Below are 23104 nucleotides of genomic sequence, written 5' to 3'. Positions count from 1 at the left end.
TGCCTGGCTGTTTGGGGAGGCACAGCCTCCCCAACCAGCCCTCCATACAATTTCGGAAACCCGATGCGGCCCTCAGGCCAAAAAGTTTTCCCGCTACTGGTCTAGATAATACTTAGTCCTGCCATGAGTGCAGGGGACTGGACTAGATGACCTCTTGATGTCCCTTCCAGTCCTATGATTCTATTCCACTCTTAATATTGTAAAACTACTCTTATACCTGACATTGAATCAATACTTCCCTTGCTGTAAAATCAGTGAGAGTTTGTGAGTTTCTGGATAGGAGAGGCATTCGCTGACTTTGCTATTCAAGAACTGTCAGGAGCTCCAGTTTGGAGGGATGCCTACAATAGGCAAAAACAACAAGGAGTCCAGTGGCACCTTAAAGACTATGCCCAAATAAATCTGTTAAAATTTATCTTATCATGGGTAAAAAACCTCACTTCTTCAGATGCATGCATGGTTTTACTCCATGAATCTGAAGAAGTGAGGTTTTTACCCACAAAAGCTTATGCCCAAATAAATCTGTTCATCTTTAAGGTGCCACCAGACTCCTTGTTGTTTTTGTGGATACAGACTAACACAGCTACCCCCTGATACTTGACACCATACAATAGGCAGTGGCATAGAAGCTGAGCTGTGGGGAAGGAAGGCCTGTAGAAGGGAGTGGAACTGTCAGAGAGGATAAAGCCTGCAGTGGATAAGGGGGCAAGATATTGGCAAGGGAGGCCTTAGGAGCAGGGCAATCTAGGAAAGCTGGTGAGGAGCGGGCTGGTTTGTCAAAGGACAAAGCATGCAGTAAGAAGCAGGGAAGGGACTGAGTTGTTCTGATGGAGGCATGCTGGCACTGCACCCAGAATTGGGTTGTGTTGTTGGGGAGGAAACCCTGCAGAAATGAGTAGGGCTGTCTAGGGAAGCAGTTGAGAAATACATTTTTGACAGCAGATGATACATTTCAACAAAATGACCTTTGGACTTGTGGATGATGCTTGCACATTGCTGTCCGAGCAGGGAGAGAACTAATGTCATTCACAGAAGTGGAGAGGTTACTTAGGACTTTTTACACTTTGCATCTGCAGTAGGAAGGTGTAGCTTTCGCTACAGAAGGTATAGTGGCTTGTAAATAGGCTAAAAGCTACAACATTCCCATGCTACTGCTCTAGCCTCTTGTAGTAATAGGATCAGCCAAGTGGCCAGCATATTTTTTCTTGTTCTTCTTCTTAGTTTTCCAGTAGCAACCAAAATGTGCTGAATTCAATGACGCACAGCCTGGTGAAGACTTGTTCAACCATTGCTGTGAAATGAAACATTGGAATAGTGAGCAGGAGTAGATGATGTCACTTTGAAGATTCTTCTGTTTCCTAAACAGAGGCTGAGCTACTGAAATAAATCTTTAGTCTAATTGTTCCTTTCCACTATACAAGCTAACAGACAGCTATCTGAATCAGCATGGTCAGTGATGCAAGTGCTTGACTTATAGTTTTAGTAGGCTAGAGGAAAACCTCTAATCAACCATACTTAAATTGGAGTGGGAGGGTAGAAGAGGGAAAATAGAACAGGGAGATCATCTGTGAGTTGCAGAGGCAGAAAGTCTCTACCATCGGATTGTTCAATGGATTGTGTGAAATAAATTGGTTTTGTCAGTTCAGTTCCTGTTGGCTCCACTTAGCATCCTTGCTGGAAATCACCACAGAGAAAAGATAGATGGGGGGTGGGGAGGAGGGGAATGAGAGCAGGCAACAAAGAAATGTAAAATGGGGAAAGACACATGCCACTTTTAGATTTGTAAATTTAATTTTATTATTTTCTTATATATTTTTGCATTTTGCTGGCAGCTGTCGTACATATGTCTGGGAAAATTACTGTTAAGAGAGTTTTAAAATTGCATGCCATAGTGTTAGGCACTTGGAGTTTCAAACCAAGATAAGGGAAAGTTTTAAAATTAATAATTTTTAAAACATCATAAGGACACTGAAAGAAAAAAACAAAATGGTGGAGTGAGTGTAGCCAATTTTCCAGTTGTCATCTTAGAGGGAGTCAAACTGTTATACTAGTTATTAAGATTGCTAGCAGTCAGCCAGATTTATCCTGTAAGAGAAGAAAAGTGACACCATTTCCCAGTTATACCTGAGTATGACTTCTAAGTTCCATTTCATGCTTAAACATTATTTTCTGTTGTAGTGTAACTTTGTTTCCTTGGGGACAATTTTCTATGAAGATTAGAGGATATCTGCCACCTGTTTTGCACAGCCATTCGTGATGAAAGTCCTTGGGTAAAGCTGCCCCAAGAGCAGTTTCTATCAAGTTTTCCTTCTTCCTCTTTCTCACCTGTTGCAGTGTAGAAATCATAACAATTGGCCAGGAGATTCAGGGATATGTATTAATGTAACATGAATAACTTTCAAGTTGATGGAATTCCTTTAATGTGTTGTCTGGATACTGTGTTTTATATTAATTTGGATTCTTTGGTTAAATAATATTTGGTTGCTAGCTATTATAGCTTTTGTGGTTAAATAATTGAGGTGGTTTGACAGCTGGCTTTTTTTATATATATATAAAATATAGCTATTGGTTTTTTCCTCCCCTCTCCCTTGGGAAGAGTAGGCTTTGTGTGACTGTCTGTTGATTGATGCTAGTTCTCTGGTACTACCACTCACTCTTTTTTTTGCATTTGTCATGTTTTTCTTTCCCCTTGTTCTGTATGTATGGTTATCATATTAAGTATTTATTAATATATGTCCAGTCCACTCTGGTGCTGTGCATCATACATACCTGCATGTGGACTGGATCTTCCCTTTAAAGGGTTTTTTAGGTGCGAGGATAGGTGTCTTATTAGTTTAAGCAACAAAATATAAAGAAACTTGACAAATGCAGTAAGTATCATTTTGTTGGGCAGGCAGCAATGTCATCTTGCCTTGTCCAATTAATGTTATCCTCCAAAGTGTTTACTCACAGTGAGTCTGCTATTCATTCTTGGCCATATGACATGCATAAGTGCCCCCTCACATTTCCTGATCAGTTGTAATTTGCCAGTCTGGTGACAGCTTGGCAGCCAACCAACCAATGATCAATGTAGCAAGCTAGAGACAGAACTAGCTACAAATGGAAATTGACATGGTTGTGGAAATACTAATTGGTTTGCTTTGGTAAGTGTGTTGGGAAAACTGGCAACCTAGTTGGTTTCCCTCTGCCCACCCTTCCATATGTTTTTATAGAATTCCTACATTACTACTGACCCTTCATCCATCAAAGAAGAGACTAGCAGGGGGTAGAAAAGGCAGGGAGAGGGAGAAAGGTAAGAGAGACTAGGCAAACCAAATGCAGAAAAAAGGAAGGAGGAGAGGAGATAGATAACAGAAGATCTGAAGAGGGTTAAGATAGATAGAAAGAGAAATGGGGCAGAAATAATAGTAGTGATCCTAATGTTGGTACCTCAGTCTTCCATTGAGAAATGACATACCAAAATTTAAAGTCTTACTTGTATTGTAGGCTACCAAGAAAAAGAACTGGCAGTCTGCTACCTAATTATAGCTGTTTGAGGATATAAAGGCCAGGGGAATGCTCCCGTTTTCTCCAACCCACAGATACACAATTTGATTGTACTTTGTGCTGTTGATATCCAGATGACATTAACCCCCTCCTGTTTCCTAACTTTTTTGGGAAAAGTGCTGCAATTGTGCAAAATTTAAACCTAAAGTTCCTCAATTTTTAAAGCTTCCTGGAGATAATTCAGTTCTCTTTTCTTTCCTTTTTTTTTTTAAAGGGGGGGAGGAAGAAAGGGAAGGTCACACTTCTGATTCAGTGTCTGCCCAGCATAAACCCCTTTGCATTCCCCCAATGTTGCCATTCCTGACCTCTTATTAACTGACACCAAAATGTATCACTTAATATAGTAATGTGCCCAGGGGAAGACTTCCCTTTAAAGATCTATCCTTTAGTCATTTCACAGGCAAAAACTCCCATTCAGTGGAACCATTAGTGCGGTGATACTCAGACTTCAGTGGTTCAGGAACCAAATTAGCCATCAACATTATCTAAAAGAGCCACTGTAGTGCAAATTCATTGTTCCATTTACTATACATACCAGTGGTTCTCAAACTTTTTTTTTCACAGACCACTTGAAAATTGCCGAGGGTCTCAGCAGACCACTTAATGGCCTTTCCAAATGTTGTTTGTACCATTAGCTAACTATTGAAAAGTGCTTTGGATAAAAACGTTATATAAAAAAAGCCTTAATAATAAACATTTTTTTGTTCTACAAATAAAGTGCACAACTCATATTTTAATATCCGTAGTCTTCACTTTCGAATGCGATGGTTGTGCCCTCTCTCCCCTGCCATGGCAACCCCTGTGCTGGGGCTGGGAAGAAGGGGGTTCTCTCCACTGCCACAGCAGCCACAGAGCTGCCATCTCTCCCCGGCAGCTGCAGTCCTGGAGCTGGGGAAAGTCACCTCTTTCTCTGGCCGCCGCAGCCCTGCATGCCCCAAATTCCCCCCACCCCCTCTTCTTACCCACCCTCTCTTGCCCCCCCAAAGGCCACCACTTCACCTTACATGTGCGTCTTCTCCAGGGCCCAGGGTCATAATTAGTGGAGCCACGGCTGAATGGCTCCACTGATTAGGTAGGTGGCCCTTCATTTTCTCATGTGCGACCGCCCAGGCACGCACCTTAGAGGGAACTATCCACAGACCGCCTGAATGGAACTCGGACCACTGGTGGTCTGCAGACCACAGTTTGAGAACCTCTGATCTATACTATTTATGTATTATATATATATATAAATTATCACACCAAAATGACTGACCAAGTATTCTACAATTGGCTAATAACATTGTAAAAGCATCCTGATTGGTTGTTAATTAAATCACAGTGTTTTAATAGCACATGCTGCAAAGAGCCACAGGAGACCTATTAAAGAGCCTCTTGTGGCTTCTGAGCCTCAGTCTGAATCTCACTGCTTTAGTGTCTTAAATCTTGTGGACAAAAATGCACATGGGTTTTTGCTGCTGTTTTTTTAACAAAAAGACCATTTGCCTCATGGCATCCTTTACACCGTTTTTATTCAATCTTGCACTGAATTTCTATCTAAAAACATTTTTTTTTCTTACAGATACTTTGAAAAGCAATTTGACCTGTCGGAGCAAACAAAATTGCCAATGTTTCTCCACTGTAGGAATGCACACACTGAATTTTTAGGTGGGTTTTGCTCAAGACTGAATGTGACAAAAGTTCTGAATAGTTTGCTTTTGCTCTTTAGCAAACAGTTAGTTTTGTTTATATTGTTCTTTCTTTTAATTGGCAGAGATAATGAGAAGGAATAGAGATAGATGTGTGGGAGGAGTGGTAAGTATGAACCACCTTATAATAAATTATATTCAATCTAGCACTCATTTCATTGTTTTGGGTACTATCCTTTTGTTTGTAAAATGATCTCAGTAGATTTCCGGTTAAACCATTTAAACCACTCCAAATCCATAGTAGCTTTACAATCCCTTTCACTACTTTTATCCTTCCCATTGTTGCTTTTCCAAGAGTTTCCTGCAAGGTATGAGGATTGGTCAAGGAGAGAGAGACTTTGCAGCTGACATCAGCAGTTTTTATTGGCTTGCCAGAAGTGCAGCTTTAAGCACTTTTTGCTTAAACTGGCCCCTTCCCAATTCTGAAGCCTCTACAGTTGCAGTTAGTTGTAAGGAGTACTAATCCTGTTTAGAAATTGAAACCCAATATCAAATGGTGGGTTTTGTACATGGACATGGGCAAGGTTCAGTTTAGATATTGATTGGTAGGATACTCTATCACCAAGAGTGAAAAATATAGGTCATACTTTTAACATAAGGGTCATGCTTACATCACTCCAAATGAGTCTGTTTTAGTGATAAAGTCCTCTCCATCGTTGGTCCTACTGCCACTAATGTCTAGGATGTCTTTTCTGTGATTGACAAACTGCAATTTTTCTGGTGAAACTAACTTTGTACCACTGCATTTTTAATTTCTTGTCTGTTGCATGCTCCAGCATGAACTGTAACCACAAACATTCACTTTTTTATATCAAAACACTTTGTCAAAACTATGTCCAGATGTAACTTTAAACCAGTATATAGCTGCAGAAATTAGGGTTTTATATTTTAATGTTAAAAATATAACTGCAAACCAAAGGACAATTTTTAGAAAAACTCTTGCAGGTTATTTTAAGATATAATCATCATCCCAGACAAAGAGAGAAGGGCAGGCCATCCTTCTGAAACACTTTCAAAGCCAACACTACTTGTCATGGGGCTGCATTCTTTTGTCAATATTCAGATACAGAATTCAGCCTGTTACCCTCTTGCCCAAAAGCAGAAGTGCTATCAGATGAGCCTTACTGACTCTATAATTCACTGAATTCTATATAAATATATCTTGCATATTACCTCTGGTTTTTACTTTACAATTAAGAACTATAAATATGTACACAATATTAATTTTGGGTTACAGGTTATATACTTTTATGTAATAAAAACATCTTCTTTAGGTACATTCATTTGATGGCACAAAGGAAGAAGCAGCTGCTATAATAGATTTGGATCTCTATATAGGAATAAATGGTTGGTAAGTTCTTTTCAACAAATTCTCTTTTAAAATACTTTCATAACTTGAAATGTAATTGCTTTTTTAAATGAGGTTAAGTCTTCAAAGCTCATTATACTAAGTGATTATTTGTAGACAGATTTAGATTTGCACTTATTAATCTGTTAACTGCAAAAAGTTCTTAATTCACAGGTCAAATACATTCCCCTTTACTCACTAAGATAATCTAGTCTTGGGCCCTTTCTGAGGCTCTCCATGCTAATTCTTGTTTGTAAATAAATGAGGTGATGGAGTGTAGAGGCAGCTGTATTTTTGGACAGACTGTAAAAAAAGTAAACTACATTGTCTAGTCCAAAAGTAACCAAGAATTAATGTGACCAGCCTGATCTATCAATGGACTGGGCTGAAATCACACTATTAATTATACTGAGATGTAACTGTTTGATTTACATGAGCTCAGACTGCTACAGCCTTTGGCAGGAACCTTTAAGTTATCCAGGTGAACACAGAAACCCAGCAGAAGCTTCCACAGGTTTTACCAGATCAGTGTAGCTGTAGAAGCTAATTTGTGGAACGAACTAGGACTAACATAAGAACGGCCATACTGGGTCAGACCAAAGGTCCATCCAGCCCAGTATCTTGTCTATCGACAGTGGCCAATGCCAGGTGCCCCAGAGGGAGTGAACCTAACAGGTAATGATCAAGTGATCTCTCTCCTGCCATCCATCTCCACCCTCTGACAAACAGAGGCTAGGGACACCATTCCTTACCCATACAGGCTTATAGCCATTAATGGACTTAACCTCCATGAATTTATCTAGTTCTCTTTTAAACCCTGTTATAGTCCTAGCCTTCACAACCTCCTCAGCCAAGGAGTTCCACAGGTTGACTGTGCGCTGTGTGAAGAACTTCCTTTTATTTGTTTTAAACCTGCTGCCCATTAATTTCATTTGGTGGCCCCTGGTTCTTATATTATGGGAACAAGTAAATAACTTTTCCTTATTCACTTTCTCCACACCACTCATGATTTTATATACCTCTATCATATCTCTCCCCCCCACGTCTCTTTTCCAAGTGGAAAAGTCCTAGCCTCTTTAATCTCTCCTCATATGAGACCTGTTCCAAACCCCTAATAATTTTAGTTGTCCTTTTCTGAACTTTTTCTAATGCCAGTATATCTTTTTTGAGATGAGGAGACCACATCTGTATGCAGTATTCAAGATGTGGGCATACCATGGATTTATATAAGGGCAATAAGATATTCTCCATCTTATTCTCTATCCCTTTTTTAATGATCCTAACATCCTGTTTGCTTTTTTGACTGCCGCTGCACACTGCATGGACATCTTCAGAGAACTATCCATGATGACTCCAAGATCTCTTTCCTGGGCCACCTCCCAGGGTTGTCATTTTTAGCCGTGGCTTGGAATCACAGCTGGGAACTTTTTTTTAATATAAGTTGAAGCAAATACTTAAGCATTATTTAGAAATTAATTCTTTAAGAAACCACTTTTGCTAAGAAACCATTTTGTAAGCAAGGTAATTAAATAGCAGCCAGACAACACTGTAATTAATTTCTAAAAGTTATGAGCTTCGTAAGGCTCTGAGAAGATGATTCTAGTCACAATGACTTAAATATGGTTTGAACACAAAGCCACAGTCCTTTAACAAAACATCAACTTAAGTCCAAATTCACTCCCTATTTTTGTGATTTCTAGCTCACTGAAAACAGAAGCCAATTTAGAAACACTGAAGTCAATTCCTAGTGAAAGATTAATGATAGAAACTGGTAAGTTGCTATTCTGATGGACCATACTGCATTTTTTTTAATGTTTTGAAAACTTTATTAGAAGTGGAGTTATGCTTGTATGGCAATGAATATAAAGGGCAGTCTACAGACACAAACTCACCATCACAGTAACAGGGGTCAGGAATAGGGAAAGGATTACCTTGTTCTCTATGAGTATGTCTACACTGCAGTGTAAGCCCAGGGTTGGAATTCAGGCTCAAGCCTAGCCCCGCGTTCCTTCTAACACACAGATCTCTCTAACCCACGTCTCAGACCCAGGACCCCAAAGGGGTAGAGGGCCTGAGGCAAGCCAGGACCCACAGTTCAAGCCCTATTGCTCTCCAGCATAGACATAGCCCCAATGGACTTGTGGTCTGGGAGACTGCCAAAAGTATTCCACAATCCCACAGGCCAACTTTTTGTCCTCTAGACAGTCACATTTGAGGGACAGTCAAGTTTTTCCACACTGCACCATAATCAAAGGGCGAGAGCGGCCACATTTTGGGAGGGTGTTAAGAAGTCTGGGATATGGGTGGTTGGATTCAGCCCACATAATGCAGTGTAGATGCTGGAGCCCCAGGTTGGGATCCAGGGTTCAACAGTACCTAACATGGAATTACAAATGAGTGAAGATGCTCAAGCCCTAGGTTATAATAAACCCACTGTCTGCTAAATTGAGTTCTATTAACCTTGGGCTTACACTGCAGTGTAGACATACCCTAAAAAACCCTCTGCCAGATTCAATAAGCAGAGTTTACAGGCTCCAGTAGTAATTATATTCAGCCCTCTTCTGCTGGAAAAGAACATAGATCACCTTGACCGAGATTGAGGGCATAAATGAATAAAAGGGGAGACACTAATCAGAGTGTAGATATGCCAAACACTATGGGAAAGAACATGATAAAGGCCATCCCATTATCAGCAGTAATGGCACTTGGGTGCATACCAGGAAATTCCAATTCATTAAGCAAAACAATATGAAAGAGGGCCTGAAAATACCTCCTGGAATAATTAGTTATAGACTCATAGACTCATACACTTTAAGGTCAGAAGGGACCATTATGATCATCTGGTCTGACCCCCTGCATGCTGCAGGCCACAAAACCGTCCCTACCCTTTCCTTGACTCTGCTGATGAAGTCCCCAAATCCTGTGTTTTAGTGACTTCAATTGGCAGAGAACCCTCCTGCTAGAGATCCCTGCCCCATGCTGCGGAGGAAGGCGAAAAACCTCCAGGGCCTCAGCCAATCTACCCTGGAGGAAAATTCCTTCCCGACCCCAAATATGGCGATCAGTAAGACCCCAAGCATGTAGGCAAGAGTCTCCAGCCTGACCCTTGTTAGCCATTATACTATTTGCCTACCATTGCTCGGTATTCCTCAGCTAATATGTTTTACCATTAAACCATTCCCTCCATAAACTTATCTAACTTAATCTTAAAACCAGACAGGTCCCTCGCCCCCACCGTTTCCCTCGGAAGGCCGTTCCAATATTTCACCCCTCTGACGTGTGGGGTTATGACTGAACTGATCCATTAGTGGATATCGGTTCTACTCACATTTATTTCAGACATCAGTAGTAGGACAGTTAAAAATAGATTAGGAGATTTAGTCAACAGTTATGTAATTTGGCATATCTGAAAAAGGCTATTTTTAAAAACTCTGGTTAAATCCCTGCATTTCATTTGTGTCTTAAACAGAGGCACATCAGGGTGTATATCAGTAATACTCAGACTTCAGTAAAAACAAGGAGTCCGGTGGCACCTTAAAGACTAACAGATTTATTTGGGCATAAGCTTTCGTGGGTAAAAAACCTCACTTCTTCAGATTCTTTAAGGTGCCACCGGACTCCTTGTTGTTTTTGTGAATACAGACTAACACGGCTACCCCGATATCAGACTTCAATGGTTCAGGACCCAAACTGGCAATCAACATTACCCAAAAGAGCCATAGTAGTGTGAATTCATTATTTTACTAACTATAGTACTATATATTCATATTTAAACAGTATGACCGGGAAATATTAGTGTGTGTATATATATATATATATAATTCTCACAGCAAAATGACTGACCAAGTATTATTGTTTTATCAACTACAATTGGTTACTATAGTAAAATCATCCTGATTGGTTAATAACTTAAATTGGTTAATAATTAAATCAGTGTTTTAATATCATGTGCTGAAAAGAGCCGCAGGAGATGCATTAAAAAGCCACTTGCGACTCGCGAGCCTCAGTCTGAGTATCACTGGTGTATATAAACTTTCTGTGGGTTACACAGTGGTTCACTGGCTAGCAGCCTTGTCATGGTAACATTTCTCTCCTTGCTTCTTTTATTGTACTGCATTATTGCTGAATAAAGTGGCTAATTTTATAATATGTAAAAATCTTACAGAATTTAATATAATGGAATAGTAATTTGAAGTTATTTATTCATCATTATGGATGTTAAATTAACTAATCTCATAATCATTCCTTTATCATTTGGGAGAGAAACTGTGCTTAAGAGGAGTGATTTCTAAAATGGGCTTTGGTCTGTGGAAGGTGGGGAGGACATAAATTGACAGAAGAGCAAACAATTATATGAAATGACTAAACGATTGTATACATTTAACTCTTGTTTGAATCATGCTAGATGCTCCCTGGTGTGGTGTGAAAAATACTCATGCTGGGTCAAAATATATAAAAACAACATTTCCCACAAAAAAGAAATGGGAAGTAGAGCATTGCTTGAAGGACAGAAATGAACCTTGCCATATAATGTAAGTATGTAATTTTTGTATTTTAAACAAAGGTTTGAAAACATACACAAGTACATACAAAATTTAGTAGGCTTAAACCAATGACAGAATTTTTGAATCTGGAGCAAGATGTTGTACTCTAAGATATGTTTAACAAAATACATATATGTTTTGTGGCTAACTTTTCAGAGGTTCTTGCATCTCCATTGATTTCAGCAGGAATTTTGGAAGCTCAGCAAATCTTAAAATCAAGTCCTTAGTGATGTCTTTTCATTTGATATCCCATGTATTCCGTCCCTCTATTTTGTAGTTCCCTTTTGTAACAAGAGATTAATTCTCCCCTTAGCACTACCAAAATAGTCCAAATACCCAGATTCTAATTAATGTCACTGTGTTGCTCCTCCAGATGTAGCTGTTAGAGTACATGCAACACCAGAAGAGCCAACTATGTGATCTTTTAAAGTGGGAGGGAGGTAGCGGGACATAGAGACAAATCACCACTGGTTTAAGAGCACTTCCAGCAGATGAGGAGGCTAGTGTTGGTGTAGCTGTAACCTGAGGATCAGTAGCAAAATGAAACTGATTAAGATCACATCAGTTTTGTTCTGCTCTACAGCCAGTAAAAACACCAGTTTGAGGTTTGGAGATAAACAAGAATGCCCCAAAAGGGAGTTTGGAGAGGGAAACTCTTCAGGTGCCTATGGACCCTATTGCTCTAGAATCTAAATGTCTAGAAAAAACAAACAGAAGAGGGTAAAAGTACTGCTTTTGATTTAAATTTTATTAACTATAATCACTAAATGAGATTGGTGGCTGAAATACTCAAATCTCATCAAATGCTGATCCCCTATTGTTTCAGCCTGGTTTGGGGGTTAGATCTGCTTTCTCCTGTTTCTACCCACCACCACAAAACATTAAGTGAAGTGCTCTGATTATAAGTAGGCTTAAAAGAGTTTGATTTTTATTATTTTATAATGTCAGTGATTTTTTCCCCCCGTTTTTATCAATTTACGTTTCACAGTTGTGGGAAATTCTGGGGGAGGTGAGGCAATTATTTAATGACAGTGGATGTTGAGAGTCGAAAAGTTAAAGCTGTATAATTGTAAAAACGGAAATGGTCAAAATCACGTCTAAATATCCTTTAATCAAACTCTAAGTTCTCAAGCAGCATTTTTCTCTATCTGTAAATTTCAATTATCAATGGAAAAAAATTTATCAGTTTGTATACGGTGAAATTGACATTTACCTAAAAATCAAATTCTCCCAAGCCTAGTTGTGACTTTAATTCACTTTTGGCCCAGTAACAGTTTGCAAGAGTGTCTGTCAGCAAGAATGTAAATACATTTGTAGTAATCAAAATCTGAAACTAGTTTTACTTATAGAAATGTTCAGTCATTTTTGAGGGGGAAAAAAAAATTTTTTTTTAAAGCTAGTGTCTAAAAAAAAAAAGTTTTTGGATACAGCTACTAAAGAGTCCAAATAAATTTGGTAAGTAATCCACAAGATCGTTGATCGATCTTACTTTGATTTGACATCATCTATTATAAAAGTGTTCAGAAGCTCTTTGTGCAGAACAATGTGTAGGAGCCTTTGAATAACATGTGTACTTTCCATACTTTTCAATACATTATCAGACCTTATAGGGACATAGTTTGATTTAACAATATTTTGACAACTTATATATGTCCCCAACTTGTAAAGTTGATCTGCTCACTAATACGGTTTTAGAAAGGTTATCTAGATGAACCTCAAATTATGTTGAGTCTACTCCTCCTCTTCTCTACGCACATGCTTTTCAGCTGCTCCTGTTTCAATGTAGCTGGTAGCAGTCAATACCTTGTTACAGAGAGTAGGGGAGAACATGCAGGGGAGTTCCCCCCCACTCCCTCGAGCAGTACATGAGATATGAAGTGCAACTAACTATGGATACAATTTTATTTAGTAATTATTTTACTGGGGGCGAGGGAAGGATTTTCTGATTTCAGTGACAGTCAGCAACCTGTAACATTAGTCACATTTTGACCTAAAAATTGTATACCTAAAGTCAGTCACCCTTTAAAATAATCACAAGTAGCATGCAGCCAACTTCAACCCTGAAGATCAACTGTCAAATATAAATTGGACAAAACAAAATCTTTAGTTGGTTACTTTAAAAAATGACTTTAGTCTCAACTAAAATGAAGTGTGGTAAGTGACACTGGAGGCCACCTTAAGCTAGATCCACAGAGATTTTGGTATTTAACTGCCACTTTATATGCTTACATTCAACTCTTGCTCTGCTGCTGCCTAAATTCCTGCTGGTGGGCACATGCAAAGCTGACCATGTTCTGATGCTCAGCACCTATTTCATGCCTAAGCCCCAGTGGGATTCACAAACTAGACTTTCTCTTATCTATCTTGCCTGTAGGTCCTAATTTGGTAGGCATTCTCAGGGGTCACTTAAGAGCATGTGTACTGGAATAAACCCCAGAAAAACCCAGCCTGAAAAGGAGTGGAATACTTTGTCACTGGAGCAGAGACCTTAGTCTCCCAGGATAGCATGCTAACCCCTAGGCTATAGTGTTCTCTCTAGGCTGATGATTAAGTATGTGACACAAAGTAAAACAGCTTCAGCAGGAGAGACTGAGAGACGCTCATCCCAGAATACCATTAGCCTAACGGTTTGGGTACTCACCTGAGAGGTAGAAGACCTGTGTTCAAGTTTCTGCTCTCCATCAGGCAAAGCGGACATCTGAACCTCTCTCGCCCACATTCTGGCAGAGTACGCTAACTACTTGGCTACTGAGGTTAAGGGCAGTACCCTCCTCCAGTTTTACTTGAAAAAGAGCTGAGCTGATTTAGGGGTCTAATTAGGAAACTATTCACAGTGGTGAATCCCAAGTGGAAACAGGCACCTAATTCCCTTCAAGGGGGTGAGGCTTTGGCAAAACCTCTCTCTTTGGCATTATCTACTGCTTCCTGCTCAGCCTATGATGGCTTTTGTGAATCCCTTTTTTGGCACCTAACCATCACGCACAGTGCAGAGAGCATGGGAGCCTGACTCAGGGCTAAGGTGTCCTCTGGCTGGCAGAGCACCTAAATGTAGACATTACAAGGCTGACCCTACATCCCCTTTATGGATCAAGCCCTTCATCTTTAACAACAAAAAGATGTGGCTATTAAAGGAGGAGGGTAAGGTTGAAAGTACTATCAAAATAAACTACATCAGGCCTTTGTCATAGGCCATCTGGTCATGGTCTGTTCTCCGTGAGGGAAAAATTCCCTGTTATTGTCAGAGCTACACAGATTCCCACCTAGTTTTAGGCGGGGTAGCTACATAAGCTTCTGTAGAGCTATGCCCATTTACACTAGCTAAATGTCTGACTTTATGGATGTCAGGTTGAGATTTTCTATTCAGGAACCTGAATAGGGGGCCTGGTTTGCAGAAATGCTGTGCAGCTTCTACTGAAGTTAAGGGGAGCTGCTGGGCGCTCAGAACTTTAGAAAAAACAGGCCACTTATTTATTGGCCTAAATATGGACTTCAGCTTAAGCTTTCCTAGTGAGACTTCCTGAGGCCAATTCTCAGCTGGGGTAAATTGGTGTAGCTCTACTAAAGCTAATGTATCTACAACCAGCTGAGAATCTGTCCCTTAATGATCACTTTCACTTACTGTTAATGTCTGGTGCCTACAACAAACAACCCGTGCAGAAAATTTTCTTGTGAACTGAAACTTTTAGTGAAAAAAAGATCTTGAAATAACTGAGTTTTTTTTCCTGAGATGTTAAGCAGAAGTGTATCCACTAATTCAGCTGTCTCTAAAGAAGCCCAATAGTGATTTATAGTCAGAAGGTAGTCCTAAGGGCCACCAGTGATCACAAAGTAGTGGAAGGAATAACTAGTCCATCCTTGTTTCTCAGCTACTAATTGAAAACCTGTATTTTCTAAATACAAATAAGTGGCAGTGCTTTGCTCCACCTGTCAAGGCTTTCAGGGTAACAGTTTTTTAAAAGTGCAACTATTAAATTAGTCTTATCTTTCGGCTTCTTCCCCATCCCTTTTAACAAGCTATTGTTAAACACCTAAGAACTTGTTCATTAGAAATCAAAAATTTGGAGAGGAAGCAAGAGTATAGGGTATTTAATTGACTACACTCTTAATGAACTTCACCCTTTGAACTTCTGATGGCCTAGGTGCGAGATTTATACTGCACTTTATCCAAAATAGCAGAAGTTTCACCCCTACAGCAGAATCACTTTCATTGGAATAAGAACAGGAGTACTTGTGGCACCTTAGAGACTAACAAATTTGTTAGTCTCTAAGGTGCCACAAGTACTCCTGTTCTTTTTGCAGATACAGACTAACACAGCTGCTACTCTGAAACATTTCATTGGAATATAAGGTTGTTTACCTACCTCCATAGGCCAAGCAAAAGTTGTCAAAGGATCAAAGATTAAGAGACTGCCAGTGAGTGGTTGATGTTTTAAGTGGCAGAAGCTAGTTACTGTGTGTAAATGAAACTAAAGTATACTTTCAGCAGTAAGTCCCAACCATCTTGGTCCCCTCACAGCTAATAGTGTACACATGAACTAAACTGACATTAGTATGTTTACCATGACACATAACTGAGTAAAATTAACTTTTCTTTCTAGTCAAGTACTGGAAATAATGACGACAGTAAGAGAGGAAGACCCACTTGAACTGGCCAACACTCTTTACAACAATACTATTAAAGTTTTCTTTTCAGATATGTAATGCTATGTTTCTTATCCTTATTTTGTATAAAAGTATGCAAAGCCTGTTAACCTTACTATAAAACTTAATAAAAAAAACACTCCTGCAACAACAACAAAAAAGTACTATTATATTTTGAGGTATGACAAGATTAAACCTGTCTTTGTAAACCTCAAATACTGAACATCTAAAGCAGGGGTTCTTGCAACAAATTTTTTCATGGCCTCAGAGTGCAGCCACCAACTTTCTGGTGGCCACTCTGACCATTTTTCCTAAAATACTTTACTTTAGGAAAAATAAATATGGACATATACATGTCCAAATCACTAATTTATTTATATAGGGTTTTTTTGCGGACTCAATAAAAAATATACAGTTGTCTCTATTCTTTACTGGACCTAAACAGAATAGAAACAAAGTAGTTGCATGGTTTGGTTGTTTGTTTGGTGTGATTTGGGGGGGGGGGTGCACACTATTTTGGGTTTTCTTTTTTTAAAGATTTGCTAGCTTGTAAGTCTGTTTCTGTGAAAAGTGATATTTGAATGTTTATCACTTTTTACAACAGCAGGCTTGTTAGCTAGCTGGGAGACAGTGAAAAGTAATATACTTCTACCCCCATATAACGCTGTCCTCGGGAGCCAAAAAATCTTACATTATATCGAACTTGCTTTGATCTGCTGGAGTGCGCAGCCCGTCCACGTCCCCCCTCCCCAAGCGCTACTTTACTGCGTTATAGCAGGGTAGAGGTGTATTAACATATAAATATCACTTTTCACAACAGACTTACTCAGTTCTGGCAAGCTGGAAGACAAATTAAGCCCTGGATAGGGAGGTGAGTAGGAAAGCAGCAGGGGCCAGGGTGAGCCTAAGGAGCAGAACCCTGCAGCTATGTGACAGGGGTAAGAGGCCATACTGGGGACCAGGAGTGATGTGGGGGGAACCTAGGCCTGGAGCCCAAAGCCCCATGTCCAGGGGATGGAACCCACTGCTGCAAGGCTGGAGCTGCTGCCTGCCACCCCAGGCCTAAAGCCTACTCCTCCGGTGTTTGTGGTGCCAAAGGGGGTAGGGTCCACTGCTTTGCCCCCCATCATTGGCCAGGAGGCTGTGGCCGCATAAAAAGCTCCTGGTGGCCGCTGACCTAAGGCCTCAACAAATGTGGTCTGCTTTTTGTATAGTTTCGCAGCTCTACTTACCTCACAACATTTTAGGATCAGTTTTAAGGGTAGTCTGGAGCAGTTCATCTATTGATTCATCTTTTCCAGTACTCTAACTTTGTATCAGATTAAAATAAGTTTGCAAAAAGCAAAATTCCTATTTTGCATGGTACCGTCTCATATTAGTGAAGTTCACCTGTCCACCATACATCTTGATTCTGAGAGTTTTCCAGAAAACATAACAATTTCATTTTTCTATTCCACACACACACACACACACGTACTTTTAAGTTTTCTACAAACCTGAACTTTATTTTGAGATAGCTATAAAACTTTTGAGCTATGATGTTTTTAAATTTATAGGTATACCAGTTCCTGTTCAAAACTTTTCATCTCTAATTGTGTCTTCTAGGCATACTGAAGGTCTCATTTCTCCAACAGTTTAACTCTCACCCAAAAACCATTGTTCTAGAATTATTAATATGCAGTCTTTGGCACAGCAGATAGATTATATGTCTCACTATGTCAATTAAGTGTTTCTCCAACTTTGTCTTAAAAACATGTGAAAACATTTTATTCCATGTACAATAATGTACACAAGTTTAAGGTGGTCATGAAAGAGACCAGAAATAATTAGTGGTATATTTACAGTAGCACACCAGAGTAAATGACAACCATTCACAGACAACACTGAGATACCATTGTTGTGCTTAAGTATACAATGATGAAGTGAAACTTTTATTCTGTTGCTGAACTCCATTTTAAACAAATACCTCAGTGATTTTAGTCACCCAGGGAGTCAGAATCAACATTAAGAGTCTCATTCTGGTGTTCTGCCACACAATCATCATCACTGTCGGTACTGTCATTATCTTCATTTATTTCATGTGCAGCTTCAGCAGCTTCTTCTGCAACTTCTACAGGATTTTCATTAGGTGCAACAAACCCATTGTTAGAGATATTTACATTTTCCTTTTCTTCAATATATACTTTTTGATGGCACATTGGACAAGTGTCTTGAATATAGAGCCATTTCCGAAGGCAAAGTGCATGAAAGTAATGATTGCATGGAGTAATACGAGCAGATGTAGTAAACTCATGGTAGCAGATTGCACATATATCATCTATTTCATGTAACCGACTTCCTTTTACTTCAGGAAGTGAGTTTATTTTCTTAACAGCTGTCCTGCGATTTATAAAAGTTTTCCAGCCATTCTTTGCTTGCAAGTAGATGTTGAAATAAGCATGAAGACACATCATGCAAGCCCGAATCTTACTTCCTGATTCAAATACCATGGTATAAGCTCCATTTCCAAACATGATTACACCAAATATAAACTCAATAATATTGCCTGTTGAACGAACATAGTAGACATAATCATCAAGCTTTTCCCATTGGACATTATAGTAGCCATCAATCATGAATAGTACATAAACAGTGATAGAAACAATTACTTTTAGGCAAAGTTCCACACAGAATGCTGTAACTGCAAAAAGCCATGTATTTAGTGCATAGTGGTGCCAAAGGATATAACTGAGCAGAACTGGAAGAATAAAAAGGCAAGCTGAAACAAGAAGTACAGGGAAGTGTCTGCGAAATGACGACACATGGGAGGCACTGAGAGACATTAGTACAGGGTCTGTCATTCCATGGATAAAATGCAGGACTGCAGTTAACAAAAGGCACATGTTTCGACTTAGGCGAACTAGTCTCTCTTCTGGCTTTAGACCACTTAAGCCAGTCTGCAGAGCCAAAATAAAAAATAAAACAGGTGCTACAAAACCAAGCCTCTTGTCATCTTCATCAGTTGATCCAATAAAAGCCAAAATACCCAGTCCCAAATAATGGGCTATTGAAGAAATTACAGCACTCATGCCTAAGACAGTTAAAGTAGAATCACACCCACTTATTATAAGACTGCAAACTAGTTCCCAACAGTTTTCCCAAGAAATCAAGTAGAACTTCTCTTCTGTATTAGTTTCTGCCATCTTGACAACATAAGTTAACACAACTGCTTGTGCTGTAAGTCTCGTTAGCCAGAACACACGCAGTACAGCTGGAAAACGAATCCTTTTCCACGTATCTTCCATCAATAGCTGTAATCCATAAATGCGATACATATGCCTTAAAAGGAGAGAAACGTATCGTGTGGAATAATAGAACCATTTAATTTTCATAACTAAATTGATTGTGGTATATAATGTCAGAATTAGGCCTGAAATAAAAACTAAAATCTGTCTGATATTTAAAGGTAATTCAATGATCAAGCCTATTATAGGAATCAATATATCCAGTATGATTAGTTGGGAATATATGGACTGCACGTTTAACAATGTAACATATCCAATCCCAAAGGTAAGCTGAAGGATAGAAAGTGCCATCCATAGTGAGGGTCCTTTATGAGGGAGGATCTGAATTCCAAAAGCTGCTGTGTAGTAGGCACTGTAGAAGTTTATGTGCAAAGAAGCATAATAATTCACCAATACTGAGGTTGCAGCTAGCAGAAATGCCGAGCTGATCATATAAAACTTGAAAAGTGCTCGCTGTTGCAAGACCAGAACAACACTGGATACAAAGACCCCTAAAAAACAGAATGAAATCATTTAGTTTTCAGCAGAAATTAGACATATATATTTTACCTATTAACTCTCATGATACACAGTTCAGAGTTTTTAGCTTTGACGCTTTTATTTACCTTTAAACTTTTCTATAAAAAACATTTGTGAATAGAGCTACTGTTTAAACTTTAGCTTTTTCTGTGCAAGAGGCACCAGGGTACATGACTACTTAACTTGCCTTTAATACAAACAAAAAATGAGCATACAACACCAATTAAACAAAAACAGTAAGACACCACCACAACTGTCCGTCTTTTTTGCAATTTCAATACGAAGACTTAACTACTTTCCCCATCTCGGTAGAGTGGGATCCTTCCAGATCAGTGTTGAGGCACAATGCAAGGAGATTAATAGATTTTAAGACCTGAAGGGACAGTTCATCTAGTCTGACTTTCTCTATATCACACACCACTAAATTTCCACTCAGCTACACCCGTATTGAGCCAAATAACTTATTTTTGACTAAAGCACTGAATTGCCAATGCCTGAACTCTTCAAGTACTGTGACTCTATAGAGGACTTTAGTCTCTAGGACAATTAATCCAGAGCCTTTCACTAACTTTTTTTTTTATTATTATTTTTAAAACTTAGAGAACAATATAAGTAAAGGGTTGCTATCAGAATATATTTTGAAACCTTCAGACATTCTTAAATTGCTGCTATTTTGAGGTGTTCACTTCAATCATCGTTCTAAAAAGTCAAGCTATTACAACATCCTAAAATAATCTAGTGTCCAATTCATTTAACTTTTTAGTTTGACAATAGGAAACCAATTATTTTTGTAATATAAGAAGTGTGATATTAAGAGAGAAAGCCAAGAATACAACTGTGCACATTCATTTTCATACAGGATATCATATTCCTATCCAGATCTGTAGCAAGTTGCTGAAAACCTAGGGTAAAACCTACAATTTTTTTTACATATTTCTAACGGTTATGTATGACTCAAATGACAAAACAATATGCTCCAATTTGCTTGAGGCAGCATTTTTCAACCTTTTGACGTTGGTGACCACTTATTCAAAGTCAAATTTTGCAATTTAACATTTTTACTCTTACTTTTATAGTAAATGTATTAACAATGATAAACCTATATATTTTTGTGTGTGTTGAGAGATTGGTAGGGAATACTTGATTTGAAGGGTAAGAGTCTGCAGGGAATAGGGGAGCAAAATTTTCTTTGTTTTAGACTGTGATGCCTCCACCTCCCCAACCCAATTCCTTTCATGACCCTGCAGGGGGTTACAACAAACTGGCTGAGCAACACTGGTCTAGAGAAACCAAAAATGTACTGACTACCCTTACAAGCTGGGAGACAATCTCAGAAATTAGACCTAATTGGGAAATAAAATGGATACTAGTCACTGTAGGCCATTGCCTATAGCACATTTTAAAGTTTGTTTTCTCAGTCTAGATAGATTTAGTTTTCCTGAATTATGGAGGGAATTTTAGGATTTGGTTCCACAGCTTAGTAGATTGTTAGGAAGTTTTCAGATAAAATGTTCATTAATTTCATCTTGTAATTCCTACATATACATCCTTGTACTACCATAAACAATTTGATGTAATTTCATGTTTATACTATTCAGATATTTTTGAATTGTTATGCCTCATCCTATGTCATTTAATCCTTTTTTAATAAGTGTACAGATTTACTTTTATTGATCTTCTTTGAACTCCCTCTAATTTATCTATCTCTCTTGTAATAAGGTGTCCAGAACTGAACAAAGTCATACAGAGAGGAACTACTACCTCCTTGTTTTGTGACATGATGCTTTTGTACACGCATCACAAAATTGTATTGGTCTTTGCCTGCCATATCACACTGCAAACTCATACCAAATTTGTTGTCTGTCAATTTCCGGTCTCAGCATATCTGTTTGCCACATTTTCCCCTCATACAGAATTTGTGATTTCTTTTGCCCCGGATTTAAAAGCTTGCATTTTTCCATGTTTAATCTTGTTGTGTTTTTCTTGGGCCATGTTTCTAATGTCTATAACATATCTGTATTATCTCTGTCCTTCCAATGCCTCCTTCTTTAGTATCATCTATTAATTTCATTAGTGTGCCGTTTATCACCTCAACAACCACCTCCAAGTCATTAATGAAAATGTTATATACAATGGGTTCTCACACTAGCCTCTGTGATACCTCAATAGTCCATGACTCTTCTGTCCATGCGACAGCGTTCACATCCTAACCAGTTTGGATAAATTTTGACTAATATTGTGAGTTGCTAGCCACTTCATTTGGAAAATCCAAATATATCATACCTGATTCATGTGTTTTATGTAAGGACAGAACCCCGTTGCTTTCTGAAAATAATATTTTAAATTGATTGTTGCACAATGCTCTAAATCCTCTAAGACTTACAAATAGTAAAAAAACAATTATCTCAACATTAGGATGACATTACTAATAGTGTCATTTGTATCTTCCCTTACACTGTAATCAATACCTCTAATTCCCTTGTTTCTATTCTCAACTGCACTCCCTGCAATTTGTCAATATCTTTCTGGTAATGTGGTACCCAGAATTCAACAGAGAATTCAAACTTCGGTAATATAAGAGCTATATTAGAAGGAACTATTACTTCTCCACATACTATTTATTTTCTAACTCTTTAATCAGCCACTGAATGGTCTTTCCACCCCCAACTCTGTCCACCTCAAGCTCAATCTGCACTTAGAAAGCAACATCTCCAGTGAACCTGTCAAATCAGCACACCCCGAAGAGGAGATATCGCTTTCTGAAGTGACAATTTAATGCATTAGACACACAGGACCTCAGAAGTGATTTTAATGCTTAAAGAAAACTGGGAGCCAAAGGAGATGGTGAAAGGAGAGTGTGTAACTAGGGAGATAAAGTGAGAGGTTAAGCAGAAATGTTAGAGAAAGATTGCAAATAGCTTTAGGACTCCATTCTGCCCTGACTTCCTATTCACCTAATCCCAGTTGAAGCCAATGTGATTACTTACATAGGAAGTAAAACTGGGCAGAACTGAATACAAAAATTTAAACGGAAGCAACAGGATTCCATAATGTACCATAATTGTACAGTATTCCATTCATTCTTCTCAAAACAAGATATACTATCTGGAACAGTGTTTCAAAACTATTCAACAGCACTCTCCAAAAGTATCAATGAAATGTCATTGGGACACACAACCTTTCCTCCTATCCATAGGATAAATACCCTAATTTAGCTATTTTTTAAAAAGTCAACTTGTTAAAAGTAGAATCAGTCCAGACAATCACTGCCTACATGGTAGAGTTTTACCAACAAAACTCTTCCATTATTTCAATATGGCATAATCTATGGCAGGGGTCGGCAACGTTCAGCACCCTGGCGGGCCAGTTTTATTTACCTGCTGACGCAGCAGGTTCGGCCAATCACGGCCCCCACTGGCCGCGGTTCGCTGTCCCGGGCCAATGGGGGTTGCGAGAGATGTGCTGGCCGCGGCTTCTCGGCGCCCCATTGGCCCGGGACAGCGAACCACAGCCAGTGGGGGCCGCGATCAGCCG

General features: G+C 39.0%; 2 protein-coding genes across 6 annotated transcripts in view; one reads left to right on the top strand and one right to left on the bottom strand.

The window, feature by feature from the left end:
- The window catches only part of TATDN1 (TatD DNase domain containing 1), a 35238-nt gene extending 13309 nt beyond the window's left edge, over nucleotides 1–21929 (top strand). For 2 of the 5 annotated variants that reach the window (XM_034763582.1, XM_034763581.1), the window contains exons 7-12: nucleotides 5108–5193; nucleotides 5300–5340; nucleotides 6509–6585; nucleotides 8283–8353; nucleotides 10988–11114; nucleotides 15725–16191. In XM_034763582.1, the coding sequence (XP_034619473.1) occupies nucleotides 5108–5193; nucleotides 5300–5340; nucleotides 6509–6585; nucleotides 8283–8353; nucleotides 10988–11114; nucleotides 15725–15827 (505 nt within the window). In that variant the 3' untranslated portion in view covers nucleotides 15828–16191. Of the gene's footprint in view, nucleotides 1–5107; nucleotides 5194–5299; nucleotides 5341–6508; nucleotides 6586–8282; nucleotides 8354–10987; nucleotides 11115–15724; nucleotides 16192–21289 lie in introns of those variants that run through there. The other 3 variants (XM_034763580.1, XM_034763578.1, XM_034763579.1) reach the window with 3 other exon arrangements.
- RNF139 (ring finger protein 139) lies at nucleotides 17513–19579 on the bottom strand. The gene has a single exon (XM_034763577.1). It carries the CDS (start codon nucleotides 19562–19564, stop codon nucleotides 17744–17746), a length of 1821 nt encoding a protein of 606 aa, XP_034619468.1. The 5' UTR covers nucleotides 19565–19579; the 3' UTR covers nucleotides 17513–17743.
- Nucleotides 21930–23104: the final 1175 nt, after the last annotated feature.

The sequence above is a fragment of the Trachemys scripta genome, chromosome 2 (assembly GCF_013100865.1).
Source record: "Trachemys scripta elegans isolate TJP31775 chromosome 2, CAS_Tse_1.0, whole genome shotgun sequence".
NCBI classification, from domain to species: domain Eukaryota; kingdom Metazoa; phylum Chordata; order Testudines; family Emydidae; genus Trachemys; species Trachemys scripta.
This window is presented reverse-complemented; position numbering and strand designations above follow the sequence as displayed.

Bases quoted from the DNA above. Each gene is read 5' to 3' on its own strand.
- RNF139 (XM_034763577.1), bottom strand. From the start codon at position 19,564: ATGATTTCATTCTGTTTTTTAGGGGTCTTTGTATCCAGTGTTGTTCTG.